The sequence below is a fragment of the Calonectris borealis genome, chromosome 13 (assembly GCF_964195595.1).
Source record: "Calonectris borealis chromosome 13, bCalBor7.hap1.2, whole genome shotgun sequence".
Classification (NCBI taxonomy): domain Eukaryota; kingdom Metazoa; phylum Chordata; class Aves; order Procellariiformes; family Procellariidae; genus Calonectris; species Calonectris borealis.
This window is the reverse complement of record NC_134324.1, coordinates 14282535-14294021: the sequence shown is the minus strand read 5'-3', so window position 1 is coordinate 14294021 and position 11487 is coordinate 14282535. Positions and strand designations below refer to the sequence as shown.

The window sequence follows — 11487 nt, the reverse complement described above, 5'->3', positions numbered from 1 at the left end:
GAGGACTCCAGAGACCCAGGTTCAAATTTTACCTTTGGCATTGGTTCATCTGTCTGTATGTTAATAAATTTAATGAGGTGTGGGATGACCCCTGCTGGTGTCCCTGCTTATAAAAAATATATGTATCTGGCAGGAAAAGGACATTTAATTTCAGTCCAAAACAGTTACAAATATAAACGCTGTCATAAAATGTATAAAAATACCTAATGTAATGCATAAAATGTTATAAGTAAAGTTCTCTTAAGTATGAAAATAACCTTAAACCACTGAACATTACTATGTTAGAGCTACAATGCAATGCATTAAGAAGGACATTAATTGTTCAGTTCACTATGATACTGTGTTAAACATCTTTTATTAATGAGCTGTTACTCCCAGCTGAGGCATTTGATAACCTCTAGTCCATTACTAAATCCTCTCAGTTGATTTCAGTGAATCACTCTAAACAAACCCAGAGGGAAAAAATAGCCCGATAATTTACATTTGAGTCTGTAAGGTCCTAGAACTAGATTCATTTAAAGAAGGGCAGCTTTCCTATAAATGAAACCTTCTGATTTAATGCAGCTGACATATAGATCTATTTTACAATTTTTTTTTAATTTCAAAAATACAACACATTAAAATAGGTTCAATTTATGAAAGCTAAGAGCAACAATTAAGTAATAATGTACTTAAAGTGCAAAGGCACTTTAACACAAAAAAGTGACGCCCAGTGGCTATACTTGGTAATTGAAACAGCAGTACTGTATATTATTATTTACAAAAGAAAGTCATAGTCCAGGAAAAAAGATCTTTGGAGATCTTCTACATAATACATTAAGTTTCCACTTTGAAATGAAAAGAAAAAAAACAACACAAAACCCAAAGACCCCCTTCCTCATTTCCTTCCAAATCAAAAAGTTATGCAAGATCTATTACAGAAACATACATTTGCAGTGACAGTTCCTATAGAAGGGTCAAAAGGAGAGAGATATAGAAATAACTTAAAGGGAACGTTGCAAAAGCAACACCATATCCCTGCTAGGTTGCAAGGGTTCCATTTCTCTCTCACTCCCTCTCTAATTTAAAAAGTGGAAATGTTGGGAATGCGACAGATGACATCAGCATTGAGTTCAGTCTCAATCAAACGTGATACTGAGCTCATTTAAAAATCTTCCTTTGTCTCCCACCTCCCCCCTCACAGCTGACTGATTGCAGTTTGTTTTTCCAGAACTTCGAGGTAGTCTGGTTCTGTTTGTAGCTTTCCTTGGAGTAAAGGATGCTCGGGTTTAGACTGTTCTGCAAAATATTTCCTGGGAGTTCCATATAAAACAGTTTTATTTATCCTGTCCTGGTTTTGGCGTCTTGATTCATATGAAGGGGCAAACTGCCTTTTGGGTAAGGTGCAAAAGTTATAATGAACTAATCCTCCGGTGGGGAGTTCCTTGACCCTTTCTGCAATATTTTGATACAGAAGCTCTGGTTCCCTTGGCGAGGATTGCTTTTCCAGTAATTCAGCTGCACTGATTGTAAATGCAAGACTGGTGGGGTCTTCCTTTTTGTGGTCAAGATTGCTATAGCTAAACTCATGGAGATTCCTGTAATAGGCAACTGGATCCCCTTCCTTTTGCATGTAGATTGGGTTTTGGCACATCTGTCCAACAGGAGGGGGAATGTAGTTATAAACATGTCCTTCAGTTTTATCGTGGGTCTCGGTGTTGTAAGACCCATACTGGAGCTGAAATGAACTTATATCTAAGTTGTTTGCGCTGCTGGGCATGCTTTGCACCCCCTTCCGGCGCTTAAGGACGAAGACAAACAAGCCTGCCCCAAAACAGACTGACAAAATAAACACAACCAGCAGGCCTAAAATTAAGACAGACAGTGGAACTTCAGTGTGTATTTCTGGATAGGAGCTGGGCGAGACACCAAGGAGATGGGGTGTATCTGTGTTCTGATTCATGGAGAGGAGAGAAGAATCTGACAAGCTGGGGTTCTCTGGGCAGATGGCTTCTTTGCTCAGGAATTTCAGATGCTCTCCAGAGTGCTTGGTGGGAGACTCGCATATGACTTCGTTGATAACTACGGGGGGATTCGACTGCTGGTTGTTCTGGTCAGTGACTTGCTCTATCCAGTTCCTCAGGCCCAGGATGTCACACGTGCAGTCCCAAGGGTTCTCCTGGAGGTCTATCTGAATTAGAGCCGAGAGCTGGTCCAAGACTCCTCTCACAGGCAGGTGTGAGAAATGGTTGTTTCTAAGGTTGAGTCTGGTGAGGGAAGTGCCGCCAAAGACGTTGTCAGGCAAAGATCTGAGCAGGTTGTTATTGAGAAATAACAGATGAAGATTACTGAGAGCATCAAAGGTGCGTGGCAGGATCTCCTTTATGACATTGTACTCTAGGTAGAGATATTGCAGGCTGTGCAGCCCATTGAACATAGATGGGTACAGAATCTCAAGGTAGTTGCCATTAAGATAAAGTCTACGTAAACTTGTGAGGTTTGTAAAGGCACCTTCTTGTATCACTGCAATTCTGTTATTTCCTAGATGTAACAAATCCAGAGAGCTGTACTCTATGAGATCGGTTCTATAAATGACTTGCACATAGTTACTGGTAAGGTAAAGTTTCTTTGGACTGGTCGGCCTAGGGTGGAGATCGGAGATGTTACTTATCTTTTTCTCTTGGCAGTTCACATTTAAGCCATTGTCTGAGCTCTGCGAAGTACAGATGCAGCCAGCTGGGCAGGTGATGGGCACAGGAGACTTTGTCTGGTAAACCATGATAGGTCCAAATATTTGTCTGTCTTTCGACACAGTGACACGGGGTGTGGGGCGGTTCCTGGTTTTGGGTGGCCGGCTGGCTTTTGGGGCTCTGGTGGGATTGATGGCAGAGTTGGCTGTGGGCGATAGCCTCGAGATGTGTGGGTCTGAGAGGACAGGGTGTTTTTCTCTCTGGTTTGAATCACTGGAGCTTTTCCTAGGGCAGAGATCTTGCCTGGTGAGCTGGGTCACATCTTTCCCATGAAGCCTGAAGGGGGTTTCGCAGACTATCTCGCCCACAAACACGGTGATGGTGTCTAGCCAGGCCTTCAGTGGCAGCAAGTCGCAGGTGCAGTTCCAAGGGTTTTCCTCCAGCTGGATTTCCATGATGCCTCCAATGTGCTCCAGCACACCAGCAAAAGGCATCATCTTCAGCCGGTTCCCCCGCAGGTCCAGGTGAGTGAGGAGCACGAAGCGGAAGACATTGCTGGGCAGGGACAGCAGGAGGTTGTCATTGAGAATCAGCACCTTGAGCTTGTTTAGCTTGCTGAAGGCCCCCGCCTCAATGGCACTGATGTAATTGTAATCGGCCTGCAGGTACTCCAGACTCTCCAAGCCCAGGAACGTGTCCTCCTTCAGCACTTCCAGCTTGTTGTTATTCAGGTGCAGCCTCTTGAGAGTGCGGAGGCCACTGAAGGCCCCTGTGCGGATCTCCTGCATGTCGTTGTTGCCCAAGTGGAGGGTCACAGCATTGGAGTAGTTGACGAACTCATTGGGGAACAGGCGGGTCAGCGCGTTCCCGTTGAGAAACAGCTGGTAGATCTTGGACGGTGGCGGCAGGAGGAGGCTGACGGTTGTAAATCCTTTGTTTTCACAATTAATGTTCAGCACGTTCTCCTTCTCCTCGCAAGGGCAGCGGCTCTTGCTGCAAATGTCTTTGGCAGGTTTGCGACTCTCTGTCTGCGAGATCCCAGCCACTGTTAACAAACTGAGCAACCAAACACCCTTCAGCATCTTTATGCGCCGTCGATCCCCGCTTCAGTACCTACAGTCAAACCTTTTAAGACACAGGTAAGGAGAGAAAGAAGAAATCCCCAGTGAAAACGGCCAGGAGCAGAGGCTGCAATGGGAGGGCAAAGCAGGTTGCAAGGTTGGGGGGGGAGGGGAGCGGCAAGGCGGCGACTTGCAAAACTCCTCTGAAATCCCCCCTCCCCCACCCCTCCTTTTCCTCTCGGAAAGCGCCTGCAGAGCTGCTGTGGGGGAAGCCCCGTCGGGGAGCCCTCCGAAAACCGGGGCTCCCAGCGCTGCCCCCCGCCCGCCGCAGCAGCCGCCTCCACTTCGGCGCCCGCCAGCGGAGCGGCTCCGTCCCCTCCAGCCCCGGCGCTGCCCGGCCCGGGGCAGCCCCCGCTCCCGGCTGCCCGGCTCCCCTTCGCTGCCAGCATTTAAAACTGGGGCGGGGGGGAGAACAAATGACCGCAAGCCCTCGTTGCCCCCCTCCCGGCAGCAGGGCGCCTCCGAACCGCGCTCCCCGTGCCGCCCCCCGCGTTCCTCGGCTCGTACCTGCTCTCGGGGCGCCCGAGGGGGCAGCAGGGGCAGGGGCCGCCGCCGAGCGCTGCCGCCGCGCCCCGGGAGCCAGGCGCCCGGCGGCGAGAGGCATCGCCCGCCTCACGCCTCAGGAGGAGCCCGGCGAGGCGCCGCCGTCCCGTCCCGTCCCGTCCCGTCCCGTCCCGTCCCGGCCGCGGCTCGGCGGGAAGTTGGGCCGGGCGGGGGGCGAGGAGCGGCGCCGGCGCCGCTGCGGGAGCGCGGGCGGCTCTGCGCGGGGCGCGGCGCGGCGCGGGGCTTTTGCCGGCTGCCCCGCACGGAGCCGCGCTGACGTCACGCCGGGGGCGGGGGGGACACGTTTTTCCCAGCCCCCCCCTCCGTCCCCCCACCCCCGGTGGCTCTCGCAGCCGGCTCCGCTGGCGGCTCGGCCGCTCATCGCGGGAGCGCTCTGACAGCACCTGCAGCCGCGCCGCGCCCAGGACAGCGCGGGGACTCGGAGCCGGGGAGTGGAATAAGGTAACAAGCGGATGTACCTGGGTCCGGAGGATTTTTGGCCCCGAGTCCCTAAATCCGTCCCTCAAAATCGAGAGCAAGTAAAGCAGCTTCTTCGGCACGAGCCATCCGGCAAGCGCGCACGCACCGCACACACGCACACACCACACACACGCACCACACACGCACAATCTGGCTCTCGGAGCAGGGGTGCTGCAAAACCCGGATCTGGCATCAGCATCTATCCCCCATTCCGGCTGCAGCAACTCCCTTCCCCAAATTGCCGTGCCGAGCTCTGTCCAGCACGTTGGCGTTTTCTGCACGTTCAGGGAAGTTCAACAGCTTCCACCAAACTGGGCTGGCAGGTAACAGCAGTCGTGTGCCTGCATCCCTACACGCTCGGGAAAGCTCACCCGAGCGCTGGGCAGCTAAGACCACATCTAACGTGATCATTCACACCGGCTAGACTAGTCCCACTGCCAAATTGCGATGTTTTGGTACAGTGTTTGGCTGCCTTTAAAAAGAACAAGATGTGGGTTATTGTGACTTCACTTAAGCACCCAGATCTGGTGATGGGAACAGATCTGTTTGATGGGAAAGGATGGCTGCTCTTGATCTCTGTCTGGAAGGTAAAACTTTGGGTTCACACTGGGGGGGAAAAAAAAAAGACACTCCACATGAATTTTTAAACTGCTAATATGGCAGGGTGCGTTATTACCAGATTTTTATAGGGAACTATACGCACTTCACTTAGTCTTTAGAATGTAGAGGTTTGCTGCCAAAAGAGTGCTGGACTTGGCAAAAGTGGTACTGTCATCTTGTGTTATTCTTTAGCCATTAAGTATCAGAGTCCACATTTTAGGAGCAGCAGAAAGGTATTGTCTCTTCTTATGGGGGGCTTGAGATCGCAAGAGGTAGCATCCTTGCAGCAGCAGCACCGATTCCTTTGCTGGGCAGGAATAGTGCTGGAGTTAGCATTCAGGATTAGAGCAGCTGCAACTTCCCTACCTAAAATTTGGACAGGTTGTGGAAAAAGCAGGAGCAGCCTGCAGTGGAGCATGCTTTTGTTGTGGTGCTGCATGAATTTCATCAAGATTGGGATTCTGAAATGCACTCAGAGCTGCTCTATTTCTAACTCCCTTTATCCAGCTGAATTCAGGAGCAAAAATTGCTAAGATCAGGAAGGATGTGTGTACCAGATCTGGGGTTTTACAACACTAAAGGGCCAGCAGCCAGATTATTTTTCTGCGAGATTTTTTGCTTGTTTTCTGCTTTAAACATTAGAATATGGTGGTTGGGGAGCAAAACTGGACTAGTTACAGAACATAGCAAATCTTATTTTCAGATCTTTCTAACACAGTCTAGGGGCATGAGCCTAAAAAGAGAAGGTAAAAGTAGACCCAGGTTGATTTTTTGTTTTGTTTTTCTGAAGGGAGCATATTCATGCACACACCTGCCCACACTGACACACACATAGAGGCACACGCATGTTCCTGTTACCTACCTGCAGTGCATCTCACCTGAGCAGCCCTGCACAGCGTTGCCAGCACTCACAGGGCTCGCTCCAACACACAGCAATAGCTGAAGGCAGAAGCAAGTCCAATGCATTTTTCTCTCATCTCACAGCGCACATTTGTTTCATGTCCATGAGTTTCAGTGACGTGCAGCTTTCTGGTGAGCAAGGTTCATGTCCTGGAATTGTCTCATGAGTCGACATATACTGTCCCACTTGCCTGTGTTTACTAGTATGTAGGAAATGTGTTTGTGGTAGCTGCTGATGCTGCCTGGGAAGGGAAAGTGTACGCATGGCACGCCTCAGCAGTAATTACCAGATTCATGTGGGATGGAAGGAACAGCATGTTAGGGGATTGCAACAGTAATAAGACACAGAGATGATACTGATTCTATTACACTGCAAATGCATGCATATAATAACCACTGTTGTAGGAGGAGGAACAAGGATTTAAAAAAAAATAGCTACAGCTTTTTATTTAGGAACAAAGTCATGATTTCTCAGCATGCCCGAAGTGTTTTATAATCCCTTCAATTAAAAACAGAGTATAAAAGAACAGCTTTTTTCCCCACCTGTTTTAGTGCCTTTTTATTTTGCTTGTTGAATGAGGGAACATTTTCAGGCTGTGACTATCTGGGAGCCTCCAGGAATGGAAGGCCAGGAGGCAGGTTGATACAGCAGCCTATGAGGGTTTGGGAAAACTCAGCGTTACGCCTGATTTGTAAGCATTGTGAAGGTTTCTTTTTTTCCCAAATACTTTGCTGTGTTCCCTCATCCTCCTTTTTGGAGCACCATTTGGAGCACCATTAAGGCTGAGTACAGATTCATAAACTTACAGATTCATAGATTATAAGGCTTAATGGAACCATTGTGGCTTTTGGATCTTGCATAACCCAGACCATCAGCTAAATTGGAATTAATTCCTGTTTAAACTAGATCATACTTCCTAGGAAAAAGAAAAAGAAAAACAAAAAACTGAAAAACCAGTAACATATCCAGGCATATTTTGGCAATTGCCTGTGATGAAAATCTGCCATAATGTTTGGTAAACTGTTCCAGTAGCTTTCATCTCCCACAGGTAAAAAATTGTGCTTTCCCTACAACTCTTCATCTAGCTACCTTCAGTTTGAAATTTTTATCCTTGTAATATCCTTGTCTGCTGGCTTAAGAGCCCCTAATTATCCCATACCTCTTTCCCATGGGGGCACTTCCAGACTGCTGCAGAGCAAGTATGAACTAAATACTTGCCTGATACCAGCCTTAACCCACTTCAAATAGTCTCTGTTAGTCCTTTGCTGGTACGTACACCAGAGCAGCTCTTGGCTTCTGCACTGTCCTAAAGCCACCACTTTGTCTATCTGCTGGCAGGAAGAAAAAAAGCCAGACCATGGCATGAAGCATAAGCACATAAAATTTGGCACAGATCATTACCCTCCCTGCCTTGTGCACATCATGCTGTTGTCCTCCTGTGAAAGCAAATATCAAGGAGCAGAATAAGTCTGGAAATGTGGAGATCATTTTCTTTCTCCACTTTGTATCTGCAGATGGATGCTACTACTTATGCATCTTTACCTATCTGTTTATCTGTTTCTGTTTCTCTGTATATAAATGAAGAAGGAACAAAGATACCCACCAAGTCTCATGAAATAAAGAAAAAGAATGCAGCAAGAAACTAAGCAAAAATCTTTGCGAATTGGATGGAGTGCAGGATTTAAGTTTTACTGGTCATTAGAAGCTATCAAGGTAGCCTGGGTACTGGTGGTGGGTAAGGAGGGATTTATTCATGTAGTATAAATAGATGCCAATATTGATTTTTGTGAACAAAACATGATGACTGATGTGGTAAAACAATGGGAATTTGTAAATTTAGGTATTTAGTGATCTCATGTGTTCCTCATCCTGTGATCCTGAACAGCATAATATGAGATTCCTACTCCACGTCAGCTTTTAGAGTTCTGAGATAATCATCATTGCTATTCAACAAGTACCCTATATTCTTGCTTTCCAAGGAGATATTTCTCTGTATGCCCGTGTGTGTGTATGTGTGCCTATTTGTAGCTGGAGACATTCTCTCTCTGTGAGTACATACATTTTTGGAATCTTTCCTGTACTGCAAGTGGGATATTTTTGTGCCTCTCTTAAAAGTAATTATTAAGGAAATAAACAGTTTCCAGATTTAGCAGTGAGCAGTATGCAAAATAATTGTTACTTGTAATCCAAGGTTTTATCTCATCCAGCAGCACTGGAACGAATGCTGTAAAGGAGAGTGTGAAAGAGGAGGCTCTGCCTTTCACTTGCTTTCTTTGGGCAAGGAACGGGCAAGGGATGAGTGAAGGAGGGTGCGCGTGAAAGACAGGGAGGAAGGAGCTGGCAGGCTCTGCCCTCCATGGCCCTGGCGTCCATCCCTTCTCACCCGTGCTGCCCAGCAAACAGCGAACTGGTGTGATGCATGCCCAAGGGAGGCAGAGGAGAGAGATGTTTGTGACGACGTCTCCGTGGAAGGAGAGCTGGTGGATGCACCAGTCTGTGGGCAGAGGGCCACTCCTGAGTGACAGTGGCTTCTGAATGTGTGGTGTCTACTGAGTTGCTGTTTGCTGGCAGTCAGTAATTGCCTTTGCTATTACTTGTAATGAATTTCCTTGTTTTCCAGATGCATTTTTTAGCTCCATTTCCTCCAACCATTCAAGCATCTGGAGAGCCATGGGCTACTTCAGAATATTGTTTACTGACACTTCATGACTACCTACTGTATAAATAAAAGAACTTGATGAACTACAACTTAAAATCAACATGCTTTGTAATTCTTCCCTCAGTTGCTGCTTCCTGCAAGGACTCAGATCCTGGCCAAGGATACACATTGTTGAGACCCATTATCTAATTTCAAGATAATTTTTTTGCAAAGAGAACTCACCATGATGTGTTTCAGTATATCTGGGTTAATCTGTTTTGTAACAGCACAGCATGATTTTACACTGGTGGTGCAAAACGCAGCAGTGAAACTATCTGATTTTTTTGTATCATTAATGTGGAGTCCTAACTTTCTTAAAAGTAAGAAGCAAATTTTGTGAGTTATCATACCCGTAATATTGGTTTCAGCAGGAAATGTGATATAGAAGGTGTCTGTCAGGAAGCATCCCAGGTAGTAAGTGCACTGGGGATACTGGCAGACTCACCACTATGTAATTAAGACTGAACTTTATTTTAGCTTTAGCCCAATTTTTTTCTTTCTTGCGTAGAAAAACAATTCTCCCCTTGTACATACACACCTTTTAGCATAGGACCCAGCGAAGTACTGTAAGACAGTTGATATTTATGGATGTGTTCATCCTGTTCAGCAAAGTAGTATGTCTGATCCAAAGCCCTTTGGTGTCAGTGGAAGGACTCCTACTGATCTCAGTGGGATTTGGATCAGATCTTTGAACAAATGCTTAACTTAAAAGCATGCACTTAGGTCTTATTGAGTGGGTTAAATATTTTTGGAAGTGCTTTGTTTCATCATCAATGGGTTCTTTTTCTCTGATAGGAACAGTGAGATGAATCTTCCTGATGATAGATATTCTGTGATGACATTGCTGAGCATCAAGAACATAAAAAAATGGTTTTTTCCATCCTTAAAACAACAATGGATTTATTGTTCCTTTCATTTCGAATGGGTGAATACCTACAGCAGCATTTACCACTACCATTTGTAAGTGCAATTTTTCAATTTCCTAAGAGTCATAATCTACACATTACATACAGTGAGTGTTTTTTAAATGGAGATGTCCCATCATGCAAGCACAAGTGCGCACAAGTGTTTTCAGTCATTCAGAGAATCTTGTTGAAATTATTAGGTCTTCTTGCTTTACTGAACGGACATGCCTTAGTAATGGGGCTCATATTTGCATAATGCAGTTGATGTATGAGTATGATGAATGTTCTCTGTTGAAAGTCTGGTGGGTTGATGAGAGAGGTTTCTTCCCTTTATTTATTAGTAGTAAAAAAACCATAATGAAATCACTCCATATCATTATTTTTATGGCAGTAAAGTTGAAAGAATCCAAATCCCACTGAGCTAATGACATACCTAGCAATATGTGAGGAGCAGGAGCAATGGATGAAATTCAGTCCTGGGCGGAGGGCCAGCCCAGAGTGATTCATCATGAAAGACCCCAATTAAGACCTCAAAACAGGGCTTAAGTGGGACTCCAGTGCCCTCCGCCTTGAGCTAGCTTTCTGCAATGGTGTGTGTGGGAAAGTTCCTCCAAATGAATTATTCATCATAAATAATGCATTCTATTAGTTTAGCCTCTTTTTCTTGATCCCTTGAATTTATTTAATTGAAATTACTCACCAAATAATTTCTATGAATAATCATGGCCTGAGGATTATTTTTGAGCAGTTCACGGTGAGCATTTCATATTCTACATTCAGAATGAGAGCTGTGTCATTGAGTTGTCATTATGCACAGAGGTCACATATTTCTGGTTTTGCTCCATGATGAATGGAAAAAAACCAGTATTTTTTCCAACTTCATGTGTTCCCAAAAATTCCTTCCATTAAGTTCTTTCCATGAGATGTTTGTGGACAATTGCCGACCAAAGAAAAATTTGGGCAATCATTGGCTTTTGTGTTTTTCACCTGGTTTCTAACAGAAATGTAATTGTGCTTTATGTATGTGCATGGTATGTGTATATGACTGGCTGTCAGTCAAGGTCCTCTCCCTTCACAACTATTTTGAACCAGATCTGATGAAAGGCGGTGGCCATCAGAGATTTTAGTTTCCCACTTCTTCAGCAGAAATAAGTGTATGAGAATTGCCCAACCGGACGAAAGGTTGCAGCCTGGCCTCATCCGCTGTTATCTATCTGAAAAATCCACATCAGAGTTTGGCTCAAAACTGAAAATTCGTGTTTTGGCTGCTCATGCAACGGCTTGTTGGGAGCAGGGAGGGAGACGTGTTCTTAAGCATTTGCATTGTTGTTTGCAGGCTCCTGCAATATCAAGTAATAATGGATTGGAATAGCCCTATGGTTTGAAAGTGTTTTCATTTCAGATCAGATGCTCACCATTATTTGCAGGAGTGTTTCAAGGTCTTGCTTCTGCATAGGCTCAATGTGAGTACTTCAGGGTGTAAAGTTACGTAAGTGCAAAAGAGGTTGGTGGTTTCTGGTGTCAGAAGTGAAGCTAGTTTATGGCTAGTCACTCAGCACAGAAGCCACCT

At 45.9% G+C, this 11487-nt stretch overlaps 1 protein-coding gene across 1 annotated transcript; it reads right to left on the bottom strand.

Annotated features, from left to right (window-relative positions):
• Window positions 1-338: 338 nt before the first annotated feature.
• Window positions 339-3751, bottom strand: SLITRK2 (SLIT and NTRK like family member 2). The gene has a single exon (XM_075161816.1). It carries the CDS (start codon window positions 3749-3751, stop codon window positions 1178-1180), a length of 2574 nt encoding a protein of 857 aa, XP_075017917.1. The 3' UTR covers window positions 339-1177.
• Window positions 3752-11487: the final 7736 nt, after the last annotated feature.